The sequence below is a fragment of the Alligator mississippiensis genome, chromosome 5 (genome assembly GCF_030867095.1).
Source record: "Alligator mississippiensis isolate rAllMis1 chromosome 5, rAllMis1, whole genome shotgun sequence".
NCBI lineage: Eukaryota > Metazoa > Chordata > Crocodylia > Alligatoridae > Alligator > Alligator mississippiensis.
In genome coordinates this window covers 95,426,707-95,451,146 of record NC_081828.1, presented here as the reverse complement: position 1 = coordinate 95,451,146, position 24,440 = coordinate 95,426,707, and the positions used below count along the sequence as shown (strand labels likewise).

Below are 24,440 nucleotides of genomic sequence, written 5' to 3'. Positions count from 1 at the left end.
GGGAAAGGGTGATCCTTTAGCCAACTGTAGATTCCCAACAACCAGGTCACAGGAAGGAACCTGCACTTGACAAACTCCCACACCCCGAGAACCTGGATTCAGAACTGTCCAGCCTGAGTGGGAGTGAGGCTGAGCCCAAGCCCCTGCTGGCTGCTCTGAACAGGATTTATAGTCTTTTAATCACACCACCTGTCACTTACCCAATGGTTCAATCATCTCCCTTTTCACAATACCCAATCAAATTCAAACCTAGGCAATACTTAAAAGGACCAGTCAATTCAAACTATTTCAACTCGATACAAGCAACATGATCATAACTGCCTTAGTGATTAACATATCAACACTGATAAACAGTTGCATTACCATTATACACTGCACATTCCCAGGCCTTAAAAGTAGGTCATGACCTCATCAAGGTTGAGAATTCAAACCCTTTAGAAACTTCTCACCTCTAGTCATATGGCGCATGTGTGGACGTTCACTGTTAAATAGCTTGAGTGGTCGCATGTCTTGATTCAAGTTTTTGATAGACATGGTTTAGAGCAGAGATGCTCAACTCCAGAGATTCTCAACAGCACAGAGCCATGGCATCTGGTCTCCGGAGCTCCCCACAGTTTGGAAAATTTGGTGGTGTGGGAGGAGTGACATTTAATACTACAACTGTCCCCTGATGCCAGATTCCCAAGCCCCACCCACACCCACTCCCCTATGTGCCCAGATTGGGGCCAGGCCAAGTCCTCTTCCACCTTGGGGTTGAGTTGGGGCTGGGCCAAACCCCCTCGATCCATGTGGCTGAATGTGAGTCAGGTTTCCCCCTTCCCCACACATCCACGCCCACTCTGTGTGGCTGGACTGGGCCAAGTCCATACAGCTCATGGAGCAAAAAGTTTGAGCACCACTGGTCTAGAGTTCAAGTTAGTAATGAAGCTACAAGCTAGGAAGCTTTTGTATGGTCTGGGGTTACATTGCTTACACTTTGAACAGCTCTACATACCTATGCTGTGGGAGAGCTCAATCACACATGTTCACTGCAGAATCACAGAAAACATGTACATGAGAAATCCCCGACTGGGCTAGCTGTTTGCTTGTTGGACAGCAGAGAAGTTGGCTCCCACTGATCCCTTCAACCATCATGTGATCTGGAGGTAAGACAAAGAAGAGGTGCTTGAAATCTCTCTCATCTACCTCCCATCTAAGCAGCCAGAGGGGAACATGCTCTGCTGAGTGCTGGTGCCCTAAGTTCCCAGGGTCCTGACTTTTCTATAAGGACCATGATCAAGTTTGTTCTTTTTTCTATTCCCTTCCAGTTTCCCTTGTCTGGGGAGACTTTGGCTAAGTGGTAATGTTTTTCCCCTCCCTGCTGGCAGGCTTCTTGACTTTCTTCAAAACTGACCATTTCTGAATAGTTTCCTCTGATGCTGCTGTTGTAACAGAGGCAACAGCAGTAGCATGTGAGGCATTTAATATCTGCCAAGTGCAGCATGCAGAGGCCTGAGTCCTCACTGCACTCCAAATAGGAGGGAAATTCAAAGGTGGAGAAAGAGAGATCTGAAAAGGAGACATACCTGAGGAAAGGAAAGGAGTTGGTTGTTAAAAATAGGGGGAGTTATGTAAAATCAACTCTAGTGCTGCCATGCAGCATAGAGCCTTGGTTTGCAAAAAAATAATTTTGATGCATTTAGTATGTTCAATGCAAATGCTTATTTGGGCCTAAGCTGCATATACTATGATACCTTCTGTGAAGTTGCTTTCAATTCCTGATACATAAGACAAATTCCATGCTGGTTTTCCTGACACAAAGGCTAGGGACAGACATTACACACAAACCAGTTTAAGTGATCAGAAACTGCATAAAACCTGTAACAGAGCAGATGTTCAATGCACGTAAACCAGTTTGAAAATGTCTGAAACTGGTTTGAGATAAACCTGGTTGAATGTAGTATCAGACTTAACTAATTTGGGTAAAAGCAGTTTATGCAATGTCTGGCCTTTCCCCTTTGCTCCCTGGCTCTTTCTCTGGCAGAGACTGCACGTACGATAGGGTTTGTCTTGCATCCTCCCCCTCACCACTCCCTGCTTCTTCCCACTCTCCTCGGCCTTACATTTCTCAGCATTAGCTAGCATACCACATGCTGTCTATGGTTTGTGCTGTGGCAGATAGGACTGTGTCAGCTTAGAGCTTTTTGCAGCTAATCAACAGGTAGCTGTTCCTTCCTTGGAAAAAGTTGCTTAAGAAGAGCTTGAACTAATGAGAACTGCTTTGTTTTGCTGATGGGCTGATAACACTGGTTTTATCAGCCCCCTTCTGGTTTGCAGCCAGGGAGAGGGAGATTGAAAAGCTCAGTATCATCAACAGATTCATGCACTGCACACCCCCTGGCTTCTAGCCTGAGCCACTGCAGGCATGTGCCTGCATTTTTTTTTTTCAGTCTAGAGGGGATGTCTGTATGGTTACAAACTGATTTAGCATAAGTAGGTTAGAGACTAACCTGCAAAGACTGAATCAATTCAGGCTTAGGCTTTTTGAATGTCTGTCCCTAGACAAATTGTGAAGAATGACATTTTACACCACTGACCTTGTATGACTTCATTCTGCTTCATGGTCTAATCTCAGTTTTTAACTGAGGGGACTGTTTCATTGATACTTCTCCGCTATATAACCTTCATGGAGAACCTACAGCAGTTGCTTATGTGGGAAAATATTAAGGTAACTCTTAAGGTATTCTAGCTGCATTTCATGTATTTTAGCAGCAAAAAATGAGGCAGAAGTTCAGCAGTATTTGGCCAAATCAGCTTTCTTTGGACAAGCAGAGCTTTTGTGGAACACGGTTTGAGAACTTTTGCCAAACTGCAACCTTTATGAGGCCTGGGAGTTTTGGAATAGGGAAGGTGTATAATGCATCTCTCTAATTTGAGAGCCAACATTGTACATTCTACCTGGTATAATTAGCTTGGTAATATCATTTAGCATGATTTTTAGTCTTAGAATTAGAGGCCTGAAGCTGCTGCTTTTAGGATAAATGGAGAAATTTATCTTTGATTTTGGAGGAAGCAGAAGCCAAGGCCCAAATATGAGAATCTTATGGATGATAAATCTGTTCCAATATAGAAAATTGCCACATAATGGTTTGTGACTTCTGGTTTGTGACAATAAATGTATCTTTTCACTAATGTAGATAATCGTATTAGAAGATCATTATATTTTCATGATGAAACCTTTTATTTTTGTTCCTAAGAAAAGCTATTCAAATTGAAATCAGGAGAATGAGATCACAATGGTGCTTTTGAAAACTAACACATTTTTATTGCTAATTGCTTTTCTCCTAATCGGGGACAATAGAGATCTGTAGGGAATTTCCTCCATCTGCTGAATTTCTGGGAGGGAGAGAGGAAAGAATGTTTGTGTTGTTTTTTTCTTAGCCTTACTCTTTTTATATTTTAATAACAGTTATAAAATAGAGGGAATCATTTAAGAGCATTTATTGGGTTATTAAAGTAAGCTGCTGCTGCTACTGAACCAAATGGCAGAAAACCTGCAAATTTTTATAATATGCAGTTCTGGAACCCAGCTTTTAGGCAATGCTACTTGAAACTCATTTAATCTTAGTATTTATGAATAGTGGAAAGTATGTAAATTATGTGATTGACCAAAATAATATCTGATAGGGTGCTGGAATATTTTTGTGCATGACCCTTCATCTGTATTCATACACAACAATCTTTGAAATAGATGGAGTAATAGGATGAACCTAGTCTGTCCAGACATGTTCAATATGTGTGTCAAGCTGAATGTTGCAAATAATCAGAAACACAGGGAAACTGCAAGAGTTACTGGTTCAAAGGGAAAAAGAATCGGAGAAGGCGCTTGGTGACTTACAGATGGGTGCCTTTTAAAATAAAAATATCAGTGCCACTAGCCGCAGACCTTGAAATTTACCATTGTACATGCTATATTTCTCTTTCTGAGTATACAACCAATAACCTGCACCCAGCAAAGGTGTATTACATGTGGAACGAGAAATGAACTAAACTCTCCATCTCTCAACTGTACTGTTTCTACAGTGGTAACATATATAAGAAATAATAAACATCTATTTTCTTTATTTAAGACCGCACTTAGGAACATGAATGAGCACAGAGCAGAGAACAGATCTACTTAGTAGCAAGGTGCTCTTTTTATGTAGTCATTCTACTCACCTGTAGTTATGGTGTTTTAGGATTTCTATTTTAAGTTCATAAGAAATTAGGTTGCATTAACACAGTTTCTTGCACAGTTGGAAGGTGGGGAGTGAGGTGTATGTCTGTTTCTGTAATTTCTGCTAGGCCCTGGTGTCAGTATAAGTTCTGTGCTCAAATTTGGCTCAAGCCTCCTTCCAGCAACCTGGGAAAACTTACGCTACTGTGGGTCCTAGAAGAACAACTTTCCCACTCACAATTTGGATACTGGCAGTATATAGAAGTCTGTTAAATGAGGAAAAGAAAATAATTTGACCTTATCAAACAATAACTATAACATACCCCAACTATTAAATACACCCAAAACACTAAATAATACCTCAAACAATAAAAGAAAACACCCAAATAACAAACAACCATGACTACAAGGTCTTTGGCCTTTGGTGTCAGTTTTTCTGAGAGCTTCCACCATCTGAGAAGTTGCTACTGCACTCAGTAAAAAGAAGAAGAGATTCTTTCGGTTTGATGGGAAGGTCCTGACCCCCTATCTTCTGTTTGGAAGTACTGCTACTAGAGTAAACCTAGGTGTGTGCTGGGGTAAGCCACTTCATGCCCCCTTCTGACTCATCCCCTCTTGTCTCTTTGGGACAGCACTTCTGCTGTTGCTCTGGGGAGCATTGCCTGCCACCATTTGAAGTCACTGCTTTGCTGCTTCATGCTGCCTTGTGCCATCCAGTTCACTGCTGCCACTGTCAGCACAGCTGGGTGTCTGAGATGTGCTGCCTGTTGTTTGGGATCACTGTTGCAGGTGCCCATCTTGGATTGCAGCTCAGGGTCTTACTAGTGAGACTGTTTCTCACCAGTGAGGGTTTATGAGGCTCTGCAAGAATGCTCTGAAAAGGAGAACTTCAATCTGGGATCCCCTTGGGCTTTCCAGTCATAGCCCAGAAGCTTTTTTCCGTTGGTACCTCGGAACCCTCACCCTTCCTAACTATTTTGAACCTTCCCATCCTGCATACCTAATGCGGGTATGCAAATCCACAGTGGAACAGTATATATACAAAAACACAGTTACATTTGTGTGTCAAGTACTTTGCAATGCTTTTCTCTAAGTTATAATTCATTTGAGGTTCAGCTGTCTCTGTGCTTGGCTCTGATGTGTCACTGAATTTGTGTGGCAAAATGCATTGTGGATAATTTCAAAACCAAGAGGCCATGTGCATGTGTGTTACTGACTAGTTAATTGTACACTAGAGTCCAAATAAAGGAAGGGGTCGAATCATAGTTATAACCAAGAGAGGTTTCTTCCTTGTGGGAAGTATGTGTAGAAAGTAGAGTTGCATGGGAGGGCAGAAAGGCCAGGACAAAAGGAGGAGGAAAAGAATTGAAGATGGAGAGAGAATTCTGGCAGGACAGGGAAAGGGGGAAAGTGGGGATGGGCTATTGGAAGAAATCTGTAGGAGTACTTAAAGTCATTTTTAGTTGGTCCTTCTATCTGTGGTGGGCCAAGGCACCCTGATGCCTCTGCAGCTGATGTTGCCAGCAGGTTGTAACACCCATTGGACTATATGTTGAAGCTGAAGAGAAAAGAACAGGTGAGACCAAATCCATCAATGTACCAAAAACTGACAAAAAGCTTTTCTTCAAAGGACTAGTGACTTTTTTAATATAATTTTCAGTTTATGGAAATTAAATGTTGACATCCACCCATTTTTAGGTTTTTTTTTAGTTTTCCTGTTAACCACAAATATGAACCATTTAGGGGCATATCAAAAAAGTCCCGTTTGCAAAACAAAAATCTCCAGTTTGCATCAGGTTCCCTATTGGCAGTGCCACATATGAGTGTTGTATATGCCTCTTAGTGGAGTTCAGGTAATACTTGTTAACCTGTAGGTTTATACATACCCTGGCACAGCGGGGTAGATTTGTTGAACTGCTTGCCATAAGCCCATTCCCTCCCTCTTACCATAATTAGCAAAAACTCTTCCTCATTATGTGTAGAAAATTCAGCCTCTAAACCCATAGGCTTTTATGGAATAATCTTTTAAAGTGTTTCATTTTTCCTGTGTGTGCTGTTTGGTATTTTTAACCTTGTTTCAAATAAATGTTTCACTTTTTTCTTTGTAAACATTCTTATTTCAACTAGTCAAGTGGAGCAGGGAATTGAAACCACCACAACGGTGCTTCTGAATTTGCTAAAGTGTCAGTGTTTGTCACTGTGGTCCTGTTTTCCCCCCACCTACTTTGTGACATACCACGCATCTCCATGTTGTTTAGCTTTAATACAGAGTAAAAGTAAAGTGCTCTGATGTGCAGCAGTGCTAAGGTGTTAGAAAGCTCACTAATTTGATGTCCTCTCTCTGTCACTGCTCCAAAAGCAGTGGGAGGAAAGGCGTGAAATTAGAAAGCTCTCGGAAGTTCTAGCACTAGCCTGACCCTCAGAGCTTTCCACTTTACTGCTCTGACTACTTGAGCAGTTGCCGTGTGGGAGTGAGCGTATTGCTGCAGAGGCAAGCATGGTGAAAGGGAAACTGCCGAAGAAATTGGGAAGGTAGGCAGGAGATTAAAAAGTAAGAATAACTGAGAACAAAAAAAAAAATTGAGAATAAAAAAATTAGGGAAAAGACACTTAAAGAAATAAAAAGACCCTTTGGTGACTATGGTGGGAAGGAGGAAGAAACAGCTTCCATGGCAAGGGCTGGAGGAGGCAGATGGTAACCAGGTATCAGCTGGTATGAGGGATACATAGTTTCATCATGCTAGGAATCAGGGTAACTGCTAATGAGCTAGCTGCCAGGAAACTGGCAGACTGGTAGCCACACAGATAGGGGGTGGCTCTCCCAGGAAATAGTAGAAAAACAGTAAGCTGTGCCGGGCAGATCTCTAGGCAGCCCAGAAACAAAGCCACAAGCAGCTGGGGAAAGCAAACATAATCAGGCCTGGAATGGAAATCCCTGTGTGTGGCTGTAGTCATCTGCCCAAAAAGGGCAGGGCTTGAGAGGTACATAAAGCTAGTGCCTGAGATCAGGTAGTCAGTGTGGTCCCTCAGGAAGCAGGGAGAAGAGCTCTGTAGCAAGATGGCTGTAGACAAGGGACTGCCTGGCACCTGAGCTGCTCTGCAACCTATAAGTAAGAATTATGGCTTACAGTAAAGTATGGTGCAGTGGGGGGATATTTTTAGTTGTAGACAGTTGGCTTGTGTTTTGGTTTAAAATTTAAACAGGTGGACCAAGAGTGCCTATGCCAGGGGCAGGGGGCAAGCTGCAGTGGTGCCCAAGGGGCACAAGGGTGTTTGGGGCCCTACTGGGGCCAGACTCAAAACACATGCAGGCCAAAGCCAGGAAGGTTAAAGCCTGTGAGAGAAGTGACCTGAAGCCAGGAGGGCTGTGCCAGAGCCCAAGTATGGTGAAACCAGGTCCAGGGACCCAGAGTTGAAGTGTGGTGAAACTGGGGCTTGGAGTCCAGAAACCAAGAGGTACAAAACTGGAGATAAGGGCCTAGTGCCTGAGAGGGGTGAGAAAAAGACTGGAGCCCAGACTCTGAGGCCTGGTACAGAGGGGTTAGGCTGACAGGCCCAGCTAGAGAAAAGGGGGTGGAAGCCAGGAAGACAGAGGCCCCAACAAGGGCTTGAAAGCCTGAAGAGGCCTCATATGGTACTGGGGACAAGGTGCCCCACTCAAATGAAAAACCAATAACATCTGTAAGGCATGTGGCCAAGAGGGACTCAGTAGCACTTGGGAGGCAGGATTGAGACCAGTGAGGGACCTACTGGCTGAAAGATGGAGAAGGGCTCGCTCTGGGACCAGAAGACAACCTCCCTTTTTACAAAGCAACAAATTACATTAAGGCATGGTAGGGAAGAGAAAAGTGTGGGTACCCAGGGAGCCGAAGAAGGGCAAGATCTGTGTGGCCATCAGGGAGAATCACAGCCACCCCTGAGGCATTGTTCCTGTTACTGGTAGTCTCTAAGAAATATAGTACCTACCTGATCTCCTGCCTTACTTGAGATTAACATGACTAACTAACTGTCACCTTGTCATTCTGCTCAATTTCCATAAATAGGATGGACTGACATGTCTTATCTTATATGGAAGTCTCTTGCAAAGCTAAACTTTTTCAAATGTGCTGGTTTCTAGAAGGGAGAGGGTGCATTGTTCATTGCTTCGCATCATCTTGGCTTTTGAGACTGAGAGGATCAGGAGATTTTCCTGCCAAGAGAGCTCTTAAGAAATCACTCCATTCAGAGTTTACAGGGCTGTGACTCATAGTACTATGCATGATATAATTAGGTATGTAAAATAATATGTATTTATATTGTAACACTAATTAAGAGCACAATTTATCCTGCTTACTAAGTTAACAGAGGACAAAGCCAATTTTGCACAATCCCAGAGTATTTGGACAAGAAATGTGTGCTGCTAAAATCTTTCTGTTAAGTATTTGAACTTGAGATCCATTTTTTTTTTCTTTTGGTAGCCATAATTAGGCTTTCCCTATTCATCTCACTAGTGATGCCTATCCTTAATTTAGTACTGTTGTTTTCTGTATCTGCAGATTCAAATGATCACCTATCACTGGTTTAGTTTTTGTAAATGGTATTTTTCATAATCATGAGCTAAACCTTTTTATTTTATTTTTCCTTTTACTTGAATTGAATTTTTCTTTAAATAAAGTATTAGGTTCTGAAGAATGCTGGAAAAACACAAAGCCACTCCTGGGTGAACTTGTGTTTTTTTTAGAATTGTTCTCACTTTTCCTTGGGGCAGACATTACACACAAACGGGTTTAAGTGATTACACCCTCCCCTCTGCCTGACAGAGACACCTCTCAACATATCACATGCTGGCTATGGTCTGTGCTGTAGCAGACAGGACAAAGGCAGACAGCACAGTGTTAGCTTAGGGCTTTTTGGAGATAATCAACAGGTAGCTGGTAATGACTCTTGGTTCCTTCCTTGGAAAAAGTTGTTTAAGAAGAGCTTGAACTAATGAGAGTAGCTTCTGTTTTATTAATGGCCTGATAAATACTGTGTTATCAACTCCCTGATGGGCTGCTGTGGTGGGGGAGCCCCTCCCTAATTGGAGCATCCTGTTGGGGCCTGACCACACAACCCCCTCAGCTCAGCATTGTAGAAGGGAGGGGAGGGCTGCTTTAGCTCCCCCCGGCTTCTCGCTTGAGCCACTACAGGCATGTGCCTGCATTTCTGGAATGAAAAGGGAATGTCTATCCACCTCCAAATTGGTTCAAGCTTTGCAGGTTAGACTAACTCCACTGACTTCAGGGACTCCCCTTTTCTTTTGACCTGTTTTTACCTCAACACTTAGATATAGCAATAAAGACAGTGGGCAGCAGCTATAAAGACAGTGGGCAGCAGCTAAAAACAGGAACTAACCCCAGCTCCATAACCAGATTCTCACAGCTAAGCACATCTGCTTATCACCTTTCCTAGAGCAAATGGAGGTCTCTATCAGGCTGGACTTTTCTCCTTTTTAAAATGTTTCCTTAGTTGTTGATTTTTTTAAAACTTTTCTCCTTTTAACCTTTTATAGTGACACCTTTAGCACTTCAGAATTTCTCTACCAGCCCTGCTCCCTCCCCACCTTTTAAACAATTTTTCTTCATCTTTTCATAATAATCCTGGAGTTACAATGCCATCATCCTTTCCAGGCTGTCTTTGTGATTCCACTTGGTTGCTGCTGTCGTGATTTACACATTCTCTGTTCTTGCTTTCTGTCGAAAAGTGCTTTAAACTGGCATAATGGTCATTTCAGCAATGCACTGTCTTTGTGCTTACTGTGGCAACCTTTGCCACTGCAGTGTTGTCTCCAGAGACTGGAATTTGATATGATTTTGTTCAGTTTCATCCTAACATTGCAGCATAGCCTGCACAGATATGCAAAACTGCCATCACTGTGCAGTTGTCTTAACAATTTGAATGTCATTTGCATAAACTTGTGTTACCAATGGTTTTTTAATATTTAATTCTGAAACCACAGCATGCTTCAGTAGATTCAGATTAACACTGTCATGACGTTGTGATGATGAACCCATAAGAAATGAACCAGTGAAGAGGATGCTTACAAACAAAGTACATGTTAAGATAAATGACTGAGCCAGGGGTGGTACCTTTTTTCCAGTCAAATATAAACATAAATAATTATTTCTAATTTCTGTAGCTCCAGCTCCCACATCAGCTTTTTGAAATGTCAATATGTACTGCAGAGACTTATACATCGGTAACTCTGCTTCCATCACAGTACAAAAGATTTAACACCTTCCTGCACTAAGCTAAGTGGCACATCCTCCTGTCACCTCAGCTCTTTCCAAATGCAGTCCCAATGTCCTGCAATACTTGTAATTGTATGTGGGATTACTTCAGTCAGTCTTCTGTTAAATGACTGTCATGTCTGGTTCTGGGCAAGAGTTTGTGTAGGAAAACCTCCCTGGTCCCCACTTTCTCTGAACAGCTGACAGAAGCCATCTTAATGTTGCTCCAGTAAGTGCCAAGAAGTTTAGCAAAATACACACAATGATGAATGATAGAATCATAAAAAAATAGAGTTGGAAGAGAATTCAGGAGGTCATCTTGTCCAACCCCATGCTCGGGGCAAGATCATGTCTGTCTTAAACCATTTGTGTCAACTGTTTGTCTCGCCTGCATTTTTTGCAAGGATAGGGATTCAACATCCTGTCTGGGTAGCTTCTTCCAATGTTTAATCAGCCTCATAGCGAGAGAGTTTTTCTTACCTATTCTACATCTTTTTCCTTGAAATTTAACTCTTGTTATTAGGGTTGTGTGAAACAGCACCGTTCCGCTTCGACTTCTGTTTTGATGTTTCGATGGAACAGTGTTTTGTTTCGAGTTTCGTTTTGTTTCAAAAGCACTGTTCTGTTTCATTTTGTTGAAGCTGTTTTGATGCTGTTTCAACGTTTTGCCCATAGGCTATTCCGCACCCAGCACCGGGAAGATCGGTGCTGCCACTGGCCCCAGCCTCCTCTGGTACAGGGCCCAGGGCAAATTAGCTCATGTGGGGAACCGCCCCAACCCTGGGATAGGGACAGGGGCTTGCAAGATCTGATTTCCCCAGGATCAGAATTGGGGTGGGGGCGGGTCCCCACATGAGCTGATTTTCCCCGGGCCCTGCACCCTCCACAGGTCAGCTCTGGTATGGGGCCTGGGGCTAATCAGCTCATGCAGGGACCTGCCCCCACCCTGGGATCAGGGCGGGGCCAGGTCCCCACATGAGCTGATTTGCCCCGGGCTCTGCACCCTCCTCAGTTCAGCTCTGGTGTGGATGACAGGAGGCTGGTGTTGCCAACTGGGGCCAGCAGCAGCACTGATCTTCCTGGTGCTGGGTGCAGGCTGCACCTAGTGCCAGGCCCAGGCAGCATCACCAGCCTAGTCATCCAGCAGGCAGATCGGGGGCCCTCACCCCTGGGAGGAGTCCAGCACAGCCCTAATTGTTATCATATCCTCTCTCATTAGTCTCTAGGTTTAGGAATCTCAATTCTTCCAACTTTTCATGTATTTAGGAGGAGACAGTTAATCTGCCACTGAAGTATAGCAACCTTTAAGGTTAAACACAGTACCTGTATAATAGTGCAGAACTATTTTTTATTATCTTGGGTCAGTGTAATGTGATTCATACACAGTTATTTCTGCCACAGAATGATGTCCTGTGAATTGTGATGCAGTCCTGCTATTTGGTATTCATTTCCATGCCTGTCTTAAGTGGATTGACAAATACTTAAAATGGATTCTGTCAAATGTCACCAACCATCTCAAATGCACTCTTTCTCCTCTCTCCCATTCCTTCCCTCTCTTTCATTGCAAGACTTTGTGCTCTGTGACTCCTACTAAATAACACAGGGATAGAAAACCAAGCTGAACTGGAGAGATGGACACTGCTTCACTGTTTTTGGATGCAAATGTTGTTTGTAGTTTGACGAATGTGTGCCATTTGTCTTCTGTTAAGGGATTAATGTGATAGGTAGATGGCACAGGACTAGCTGAGTCACCCTTACTTCCTCCTTCCCTCAAATGGTCTGTGCTGCTATTTGTTTTCTTTTGATAAGGGCAGGAGGCACCTCTTTTTCTAGAGCCCATCTCTTGCAAGCCAGCCAAAGGAAACTAGTGGTGGGGGGGGATCTTTTCCAAAACAGCTCAGCGAGCTGTATTGTCACACCTGGTTTGTTGGGGGAAGCTCAAGGCTGGCCTTAAGGACAAAACTCAGTGCTTGAAATTCATTGTGTCCTTGTGTAGGGCACAGGTCCAGTAACAAAGCATAGGGTTTTTTTTAAGGCTGTTAGCTGAGGGCTCTTCAGTTTTAGAAACAGTTTCACTGACAGTCATGATAGAGCGCTTCAGATCTTGAACACAAAGCCCATTTAATCAGGATTTTAATTAGTTGGTTTATTAATAGTTACCATGACCAACAATGGAGAGATAGGAAACTGAATAATTGGGCAGTGTTTTCACTGAGTCAAGTATAAGAGTAACTCAAATATTTGATTGTTCTTTTTTTGTTTTTATATTATGTGTAATGGGAATGGATTATCCTGGCTATAAATGCAGTACACTATTAAATAAGTCATCACACTACACAGAGCTCTTGTTGTGTGAAAGCACTGAATTTGTTTGGAACTGCTGTGTGTGTGGTGGGGAAGAGAGACAGAAATACTGTATATGCACAGGAACACACAGATGTACTGGTGATATGTTGCCAACATTTTAACAAGAGAATCCCACAAATATTTTCTGCTTTAGCCTCTGGCAAACCCAACATACCAGGAAAACAGCGTTTGCAGACTCTTCCCAGCTTTAAAAAACAAACAAACAAAATAAAAATAAAACTAAAACAAAAACAAATTAGAAATGATAACCAAGGCAGAAAGGGAGGGCAGTGCTGTTTGGGAGACTTGTTGAAAATTTACTTTGGTCTTTCGGAATTTTTATGCTTTAAAACATGCACACCCCTCCCCCTATATATGTTTCTGAGTACCAACACTTTCTTTGCCATATATTGTCTTCTAGGCTAAGTACAGATAGTCAAAAAGCCTGAGGCTGAATTGATATAGCCTTTGCAGTTTAGCTTAAGCAGCAAAGATTGAGCCAATAAACAGATGAATAGACATTCACTTTTGATTCCGGAAATGCAGCCACATGCCTGCAGTGGCTCAAGCCAGAAGTGGGGGGAAGTGCTAGAGCATGGCTCTCTGACACATAGCCAGCATGGGCTGTGTGTTTGCTTTGTCTTCATTCTGCCCCCAAGGTCTCTGGGATTTGCAGTCCACAATCACAGTAGCAGAACTCTGCAGCATTGCTCATCACTCCTTCTTCCTGCTTCCAGGTGCCTCTTGGATCTATAGTCCACAGTCGCAGCCAGCGGTAAATTAAGCAGGGCAGGGCAGCTCTGTACTCAGGGAAAGGGAAGTTTAAGCTTCCTGGACCCAGACCTCAGCTGTGGTTTGCCTGGGGAGGCCAGTGAGCTGGCTAGTGAGTCAGCCCTTGGACTCCAGCTAAGGAGCAGAGGGGTGGGGCCAGCCCTGCTCTCTGGAGCAGACAGCCCAGCCCAGGGTTGCAAAATGCTGGACCTCTGATTTAACTTGAACCAAGAAGGGGTCTGGGACAGCAGTTTCATAAACTGGCTTGACCTAAATTAGTTAAGTCTGATATTACATTCAACCAGGTTTATCTTAAACCAGTTATAGCTATTCTTCAAATGGTTTATGTACACTGAACTTCTGTTCTGTTACAGGTTTAAACCAGTTTCTGATCACTTAAACCAGTTTGTGTGTAACTTCTGTCCCTAGCCCTACAGATTCCTTGGGCTAGTCTGAATATTTTAAAAAATTTAAAAAGTCCTCAGATCTGTTAGGGTGTCAATAATTCGGATTATTGGGGAGCATTGGATCTGCAGCTGGAACAAGGCTTTAACCTGTGTCTCAGCAAAAGCTGCTGACCACAAGGCAAAATGGTGTATTAAAATAACATTGCAGATGCTTAGGCAAGTAGTTTTAACCATATAATAGGATTGTTGTGATATATATATATAGCTTTTATATATAAGATTTTGTTTATGTTAGGTAACCATTTTAATTGTATTAACCATTTTTCTGGAAAAAAGCAGCAATTAGGTCTGTGTGCTGTGAACCAAGTACAGTAAGGAATGAGATAAGATACAGGGGCCCAAAAAAGGTGGAAGATGGTAGAACCTGGAACAGAAACCAAGGTGAAGATATGCAAAAGGGTGGATGGTGTTTGATAAAGAAACATCCAGAATCCACCCATTGACCAAAAGAAAAGTGTTCATGGCCTTAGACATGCGCTCATAGCAAAAAGGCATGTAAATGAAGGAAATGCATAGGCAATTCCATGCTAATGAAGCAAACAGTAAACAGAGGCGGAACTTGAGATGGGAGAAATGGGTGGAACAAGTGGAGGGATGAAGGTGGAGTGAATGTTAATGAACTTGAACCAAAGTGTATAAATGTGGGGAAAATCTATTGTTCAAGGCTGCTCCCCATGTTCATAGACTGGGTGTCTGAGGGAGCTCACCCGAAGCTGTCTCCATTCTGAATAAAGCTGTTGTGAACAATGTGTGCTGGTGTTTGCTCTGGCTAATGAGTACCAGGATCCATGAGCAATTGGACTGTTGTCTAGTCGTTGGACACTGCATGGAGTCGGGGTCTAACAAGATCCTCATGTTATAGCCTACAGGCACTCCCTACTTAGTGCTCTTAATTGGTTCCTGAAAAACCGAGCATTAAGTGAAATGAGCATTAAGTGAAACCGAAAGTATTTGATGACCCAAGATGGTGACCACAATTATTTTTAATGACCCAAGATGGCGACCATGAACATTATAACAAAACTCGCTGCATGCTAAGTGAAATCAGGTATCAATTTTGAATAAGCATTATAGCAAAATAGTGCTAAGTGAAATGGCATTAAGTGCGGGTTGCCTGTACTTGTATCAACTTAGTAAAAACATCTGAGAACATTGTTTAAAGAAACAGATGAATAAAAATTTGACAAGAAGCAAAATCCATTTAGCTCATTAGAAAATTCCAGCTTAAATAAACTACATTTGCAAGGCACTTGACCAGAATTCTGAGTGAATCCGCAGGTGTTACTGCATAAATTTGAACTGGCAGCCTGTTAGAGAGAGCGTGGGGGGGACCCTTTTCCCAGAAGCTGTCATCATAGCAGTCTTTCACCAACTATATAACATCATGTGCAGAAATTCTTCCTCTTTGCAGAGATCACAGAGAGAATGTCTGTGTTTGTGTTTCAGGAACTGCAGTTTGAGAGACTGACTCGAGAACTTGAGGCTGAACGCCAGATCGTTGCCAGCCAACTGGAGAGATGTAAGCTCGGATCAGAGACCGGAAGCATGAGCAGCATTAGGTACTGTGCTAATGGCTCGTTTCTCTGTCCTTGTAATGAATGGCCATTGATAATGAATTGTATTGATCATCTTTATGTGACAAATTACACACCAGGAACTGTGAGCACTTAGTTGACTGTTGAAAATATGTATTAAGTGACCTGATTTTTTTACTTTTATCTGTTCTGTTAAGATGACGACTCTGCAGCAAATTGTTAGCAAAACTGTTCAGGAACAAAACGTACAGGAGTTTTGAAACAACTCACTATAATCTTCTGAAGCAATTTTAATATTATTTTTGTTTGAAATTTAAAAAATGGGGTAAAGTTCTTCCAAAGTCGGTGGTGCCAGGACTTCATAATTGGGCTGCAGTGGCAGTCTGGCAATAGAGAGTTGCCATGTTTGTGACTGACTAAATGTGGACAGTGCTTCAGACCATGACATAAAGGTTGAAAATATACCTGCATTCCTGGGCAAGGCATTTAACATACAACAGCACACACATAATTTTAAGTGCACAGTTTTCCCCATTCTTCAAATTCATCTTAAGATCTCACAGTTTTACTTTTATTACAATCAATTTTAATATCATTTTAAAATGTCATTGACATGAAAATTTAATAATACAGATATAAATTTGTTTATAACGATAGCTTCATTGTACCTTATTAAGTGGCATACTGAAAATAGATAGTTTTGCACATGTTAATTAGGCTTTACAAGTATTTTTTTTATCAGTCTTAAAGGAAGAAGAAAGTGGAATGTTTACTGCAAACATTTTAGCATATAAGTAATCCCAATAAAGTTAGTAGGGCTACTTGATAAGGCTTTTGGCTGAGGAGATAAAGGAATACATTTTTTCAGATCTCATAGCAAACAAAGGCAAATTTGGGTTCAGTAGGATAAGTTATCTGAAGAAATCAACAAAACTTTTCCTTCAGTCTCTAAACATTTCAGCATATTATTTTGTTAAAAAATTATATGGGTACAAAATACAGTTTTTTTTGCATAATTTGAAGCAATATGCTTGATGATTTCTAAGATGAAGAAATCAAGGATATAATGTCAATCAGATTAAATTTTGTTTACATTTACCAAAAAAGGTACAGAAATATCATTACTCTATGAATAACTTTATCAGTTCAAGCAATTTAAATGGTTTCTGAATCAAGTAGGCAGTATTTTTCAGAAAAAACAGGAAAACCTCTAAATCTAATAATGAATAGAAAACCAAGGGGTAAAGTTATAAGTTCAGTAAAAATAGGGACAAAGAATCGTTCCCCTGTTCAGGTGAATCAAAATCTGCCATTCTATTAAAAAGTATATAAAAAAAACCCGCTTATTAATAAATATTCTGAAATTTATTCCAGTATCCGTTTTTTTCTGACGTTTCAAGTATCTCATTTATATTTTAAATAAGTCTCTTGAAGATTAATGCCCTGTTCTAAATCTAAAACTTCTAAACAAATAATGAAACCCACATTCATTCAGAATGAATTATCTGAAAAGTTTAAGTAAATTCTCTAAATTGTGTTTAAAGATTTACATTATTTTCTAAGCATTCCAACCAAGCAGGGTATGCAAAAAAAGATGTTTCATGATTAATAGAATTGTTTATCAGCTAAGAGTCATGCTTCTTGGCTTGTCAATAGTACCAAGGTCATTTAAAAGTCTCTTAAAAGAGTCTGTTTAATCTTTTAAGGACTTCAGGAATGTAATTATTGATTTGTTTGGGCAAAATGCTAATAGCTACAGTTACTCAAGAAGTTTAATCTCAAATACTTGCAACACTTGTTGTCTTCCCCAGATGCATTTAACTTCTTAAAATTTAGAATTTCTGCATTTTCAAGCAAATACTTCCAAAACAAAATATTTGAAATTACATTGTCCAAAACAAGAAACTAAAAGGTTAACATCAAATCAGATTTCTGAGAACCCACCATTTAAAATGAGGACAAAAACCTGAGATCTGTAGCATTTTATCTTAGTTTTTCTTTGGTTGTTTAGTAAAAAAGTATATTTAATTTTCTAATTTTTAGCTTTTAAACAAACCCAACATTTTTGAAATCTCTACAGTCATGAAGTGATATAAAGTTATTCCATTCTTCCATATTGACAAATTCAACATTTTAATTTGCGCAGTCCTCAGTATTAAAAAATCAAAATCCTCGTTTGGAAAATTGTTCTATTTAATTAAATATAGTGTAAATCTTGTATATCAGGGAAGGATAACTTTATAGTCTATCAAAGGGATCCGTCTCCAGACACTGGATTTCTTTAAAAAAAAAAACACCAAAAAAGCAAAAACTGTTTATACGCACTACTCCTGTGAAGCCTATTTTTAAGTTTATTTTTCCAAAACCGCCTTTTTTTTTTCTTCTTCTTCTTTTTTTTTTGGAATGCTAGTCAGGCTATGCTTTTCACATTTTACTAATTCTTTCTGAATAATGTGATTACAGTAATCTAGTTGTATTTGTTACCTCTTTGTTTTGTTCATCTAGACCCTTAGAACAGAATTATAAAGAAACAGGCTTTGTATGTAATAGCTTTAAAAACTGACACCAGTCACTAGTTAATAGATTTTTTTCCTTGAATTGGAGGGGAAGATATTAGAGTTACTGAAATCCCTCAAGGGTTTCGTCTCCAGTAGATTCACTGTTAATCCTATAACTTCTCTTGCAGTAATGATGCTCAGTGCAGTTAGCAGGTTTTTTCAAAACAAAATAATGAGAATTAATTTAAAAGCGTCTCCAAGCTTCAGCAGCCAAATCATTCAATGTACGTTCTTGGTCCTAGTGAATAAATGATCACTTCTATAAGGAGGATGACAGACTGATTATAGATTCTAGTTCCTATAAGATGAAGGCTGCTTTATGAATGTCTGCAATTAACGCTGTATAGGCACACATTACTGTTTAAGGTTTTTTCTTTGTTTTATTATTTTAAACAATATCTGTAGGCTAGTCATACTTTTGGCATTGGTTGATGAGAGAAAGCTGAGAAGATGAGGGCAGTTTCAAGGGTCTGGTTAAATCCTAAACTACATTAACAGTCTTCACTGAGTGAACATTTTTGGAAAGAAACAGGAGAGATTTTCTGGTTATAAATCATTTATCTTGTTTGTTTAGTTAATGTGGTGACAGGGCTCTTTTGAATCTGCAAAGGTTTGATATTTCACCAGTGGGGTATCTTTATTTATTTACATACTAATTTATTTATTGCATCTCTCTGATTACATTAGGATAAAACCTCTTTTTAGCCTGAGGGAATACTATGGACCCAAGTTAATCCCCCTGAGTGGTGTATGGTTTTTTTTCACTGCTGTCCCTTAGCATGAAAGGGAGACACATAGCTTCTGCCAGGGTTTGGTGCCCGTCTTTGAATCTAGAGCCAGTGGCATGTCTTTGTGATACTGATGTTCATGCTGACGGAAAATGTAGAGAAAAGGCAGATCAAGAGAAAGAATAGGCAGATGGGGGATGATGGGAAAGGTATGAGCTGCAGTTTATTCCTCTCCAACCAAACAAGGGGTACCCTGAAATCTGTAGATGAAAATCTGTATGGCAGCACTTACTGCTGTTTTATGCCAGGTAAAAGAAAGCATGAGCTAGCTCCATGTTGTGCTTTTTGTGCCATATCAATAAGCAGGAAGCCAAGGATGGGGTTCTGGTAAGCAGCATATTTACAAGCGAGTCAGCTTCATTGAAAGTTATGGCAAAGAAGGCCCAAGTCAAAGCATCTGTTTACCACCCGCAGAGCCATCCCTGAAGAATTCACTCATCACTTAAATCCGTCCTTACTGGGGGAAGAGGTTCAACTCCTCTTTTTCCTTCTCAACTCTCTTTCATAGGAAGTTGTTCAATGACCTTCACTCAAAACTATTTTATTCATCATTGTTGGGGAATAATTCTCCTGCACGTATTGGTGCTTGCTGTTTGCATGCCTGCCAGCCTGCATGCAGTAAAGTTGCAATGTGAGGGAACTGCCACAGAAGAACTCCCTTCACCTAAACACAACTGCTGACTCCATAGAATAAGAAAAGATTAATATAAACACGGGAAAGGTGCAGAGAGTTGGAGTGGGTGTACAAGAACTGCATAGGAGATCCAGGGTTTAACAAGGGTGATAGGAGAGAAAAGCCAGGATTTAAATTTTGCCCAGATGGACAGCAGACATGGGAGAGATGATATCAACATTTTTTTTTTTTAATCCATCCCAAAGTCTAGAGTTGTTACATTAGTAAATATCTGAGATGAGAAAGCATATGCCCCCTTGCAAGTGAGTCCAATGACAGCCATGGAGATGTAAAGCCAACTTTAAAATATGATTTTAGAAATTGTCATAAATCTGTATGGATTACAATCAAATTTATTTTCTTTCTGATATTTTGCCTACAGGCAAGTGTGTTATAACTTCTCTTTTCCAGCTATTGATAGAAGTATATGTAAATCAAACAAGCCATCATATAGAAATGACAGTACAGAGCACATTGTTGAGATGGAAAAGCAGTAGAGAACCATAGCTGTTAGGATATCATATGTTTAGGTGAGCTTCTTGCCATTTTTACAGTGGGTACCATTTTACTATACAGCATTTTCAAAGTGTACTAAAGAGATAACTGTCGGATCACAATGTGGGAAATAATGCAGTTCCCCGGTGAATGAATTATGAGACCTCTAGTGGAACAGAATGGAATCTTTAGAGAACAGTGAATGCATTGTGCATTTCTAAAATAGTGTGTACAGCAATGTGCATTGATAAAACGAGCTGTTTTAGAAATGATTAGCTGCATCCAAAAGCATATTTGAGCTAGTATAGATAGAGCAAAAAAAATCTTTGCTGTGGACCTCTTCCATGAGACTATAACTCCTCTTTGTGGAACTGTTTTATCCATGAGTGGAAGTTAGTTAGCAATAATACTGCAAATTAAATGGCTTATTTAAAACTCTAGTATGTATTCACCAAACATAAAAGGCTTGTTTATCTTTACAAGGTGTGCCTTACAGAAAAAAAAAAATATATGTTTGTTCATATTGCTGTTCCTGTGACTTCAAGGTTAAAGGACACTTTTGCAGCTTTTACAGAAGAAATAATGTATGTGCAGTTTCAGAGAAGTGAGTACCCAGATTGCTACAATGATGTCACCATTGTTTGATGTCATCTTAGTCTATTATTCAGCAGATCTTTCTGATCATCAAGCAATAATCAAACTGGACTGATTGTAATCAGCATATTTTAATATCGTGAATGTTTTCATTATTTTTAATACTTTGAAACGATCATTTTCTCAAAATATTACAAATTGTGGGCGTTTTGTTACTTTTTCTTTTAACCTTCTCTGTCCTTGACTGAACACCCAAGAAACTAGTGAATATCAACAAATAAGCGTATGTCTACATTTGAAAGTTTAATAATACTTATTAGCTTATTTTAAATTACATGATTGTAAATTCTGTTTTGGACACTAACGCAAATATTTCTTCCAAGATACAGATATTCTAGTATTATTTAAACCTGTATTCTATGGTTAATCCCAATTACTAATACCCGGTATGCCCTATTCCCATTAGACATTGCAATCATGCTAGTTAATATCTTAAAACATTATTAGAAATTATGCTGTTGGCTATATCGGAAAAGAGTTTAACTTTTTAAAAATATCTACTCTGTATACAGTATTGATACAAGAACTCATATGTATAATAAAGATCTGTTCAATGTATTATGAGGACAAGTTGTATCTGGGTGGACTGATTTGGTTTGTCTGGTATTTCCTGGCTTGTCAATGACCTTTCTGGGTCTTGTCCATTTGCTCTGTGTAGGAATTGACCAGCGGCTGTGTCTGTCAATAATAATTAAGGAGCCAATAACACCATGAGTTATGGCCTAATAGCTATGGTCCTCTTACCTTAAGTTGTAGCATACTATATTATCTTGATCTCACATCAGGAGAAAGCAATCTGCATCAAGAATACCTGACAAACAAGGTACAAAGAACAGAAGGATCACCTGGGCAAGCAAAGATCATTTTCACTTGTACCTCATTGTGAGTCTGAGAGATCTCCTATTTTTGATGCATTTTCCACCATAGTTATTTGTGGTTTATTCTTATAAATATCATAGGCTGTGTTCCTGAAACTTCAGGTTTAGGAACATGTGAAAGAAGCATCCTCTTTAGCCTCAGTTTGGATCTAATTTACACATTTGAGCATCGGCAGGTTGAAAGTTCTGCCTATAGCTCAGCTGTGAAGCAGCCCGAGGTTCTGATTTGGGTCAATAAATGCATGCAGTAGTCAGCTGCAGGTGTGGATAAGCAGCATTCTTTATCTATGTAGTATGCTGCTCGTCTGTCTGGGCCTGTGGTTGGTTTGGTTTTAGGGTTTACAATTTTATACCAACACTATGAATGAGCTGCTTAGCTGCAAAACTGAAATGCTTTACATGGTTATTGCACACATCTTCCTAAGTAGAAAATCAATTTTTTTTCTTTTATCCTGACTTTTCTAGTGTTGTAATATTACAGCAGTTAATATTGTATAAAAATGGCATCATTTATTTTAAAATATTTATCTAAAGAATCTTTATTTCATATTAGAAGTGAGAAATGTTTTCCTTGGGGGTGGAGAAAGAGAATAAATTATTGTACTGAGGATGATATAACCAATAGAAATACGTATGTTGTTGCTGTGATACGGATCTCTAGAAAGGAATGTCATAAACACTCATTTTTTCCTATGTGCTAGTCTCTATATTCATCTTCCATCAGTCCTTTAGCTTTCAAAGCTTTATTATTAAGCTTATAAACCTGAATTCTTTCCTGTTTATATTCAAACATAGTGGGGCATACCTTAGATGTAACATAGGCTTTTAGTAATTGACTACTTCTGTATCCCAGGTTTTGGGAGAAGGTGCAATTACTTAGGTACAAAGTCAGTATCCGTGTTTAAATTTTGGAGGCCAGTTTCAGTCACTGAATTGTCAAAAAGTGGGTTTCCTAGCCCAGGAAAGAGTGGGAAAGCCTGCCTGGGATCAGTTCTACTGGGAGACAATGCTTCCTGCAGGGTGCTGTGTTCCCCACTCAAACACCTGGTGAAATTCTCTGCTCTATCTGTCCTTCAACACTTGGCTTTCAGTTTCTTTTTGACCACAGTTCTTCAATGTTGCTTCTGGTTGCTTAGATATTTTTTTTTAATGGATGGCTCTATTTTATATGGACTTTATGGGTAGGCATTTAGACTTGTTTTTTTACAGATTGCCCTTAAATCTATGGGCAGTTGGCAACACTGTTTATGATTTAAGATTATGGTCAAGGTGCATTTAGAAAACAATACAGTACATATATAGATTTTATATATATATATATATACATGGTCAAGGAGCATTTAGAAAACAATACAATACATATATAGAGCAACCATATATATATGTTGCTATATATATTATATACATTACATATTAGTTATATAGAGAGATTATATATAGTTACTCTATATATGTACTGTATTGTTTTCTAAATGCACCTTGACCATATATATACATAATCCATACATATACACATACCCATACACAGTTCTTGGCCAGTTCTAAGTTGAGATTGCATTTGTACACCTTATCCAGCTGACCAGGTTATCCATTAAACATGTATGTTAGACTTGTTCTGTATGGACTAATGCAAGTGTTACTTTATGCTGGTGACTAATTCTGCTGACTACCTGTTGCTCAATATAGTGCAAGCAGATAACAGAATACTATTTTACTTGAAATGTTGCTACTTTGAAAACGCAACGCTGCACCATTAATTTTTAGAACTAGTATAATTTCTCACAAAACAAGGGTCTCTTGCTGTTTATCTCGGCATGTAGCAATAGTGTGAGGCTGAAACCCATTTCATACAGGTGATTGTAACAGTGTAGAGTTTATAAAGCTCATAGATTGGTGTGTCAACACTAGGTTCAGGAGATTTTGGCTACGGCAGTCCTATAGCGTACAAACCCACAGTCCTTTCTGAAACATCTGTTTGCTCAGTAGTTTAGGAGCTGAATAAGCTTCAAATGATGTCACACACAGTTTCTCAAGGTTTGAGTGTGAAGCTCAGCAAGACATGATTAATCTGAATTACTGAATTAATCACCAAGAGTATTTAGAATAAAACAATTAAGAATATTTTTCCTTTTAAAAGAAATGAATAAAAGTTACACACCTGTTAGCAGTTATCACTTGAGACATTCCTCACCTGTGCTAAGTAGTTTTCTTCATTTTTTGGAGATGTTTTAATATGCACCACATTTCCTCAATGCTTAATAACTGTGGCTTCATTCATGAATGGCTTGCTTCATGTAAAGGCCCATGAAATCCTGACTGACTGAACACATGCACAAAAAAAATGGATCCATATTTCTTTTATTCTCAAGTCCCTAATTGAGAAAATCTCAAGCTGAAGTGCATGCTTTTGCACCTACAGATGCATCTTAGAGAGCAGCACACCAATTCCTAACTAAATATATAGTCCCAGATTCTCAGCAGCACCATGTTTCATATTAGAAACAACTTTAAAATTAGCCATCGGTCTTCCAGAGCATAAAAGGTTAGCTGTATTCAGGCAGAGTGCCTTATGTTTTCTCCCATCTGCTCTCTAAACAACATTACCTTCTCAGGGAATGGGAAGCATGGCTGGCAGACTGAGGAATCCTTACCTTCCCCTTTTGGGACAGCCTTCCACCTGCTTTTGCCTGTACAAAGCAGACTGTCTTGTGGGCAAGAATCTGGCCAACATACATGCCTTTATTCAAATCTGGCCAACCATGGTCAAAATTAATTCCTTTATAACAAGGGCAGGTATTTATTTCAGGCAGAGGGCCGCTTACTGAGTTTGTC

General features: G+C 39.9%; 1 protein-coding gene across 7 annotated transcripts in view; it reads left to right on the top strand.

The window, feature by feature from the left end:
• Nucleotides 1-24,440, top strand: part of CTNND2 (catenin delta 2) — a 1,263,346-nt gene that overhangs the window by 483,352 nt on the left and 755,554 nt on the right. For all 7 annotated transcript variants that reach the window (XM_019483895.2, XM_059728600.1, XM_019483890.2 and 4 more), the window contains one exon: nucleotides 15,474-15,586. In XM_019483895.2, coding sequence (XP_019339440.1) covers nucleotides 15,474-15,586 — 113 coding nt within the window. The remainder of the gene's footprint in view (nucleotides 1-15,473; nucleotides 15,587-24,440) is intronic.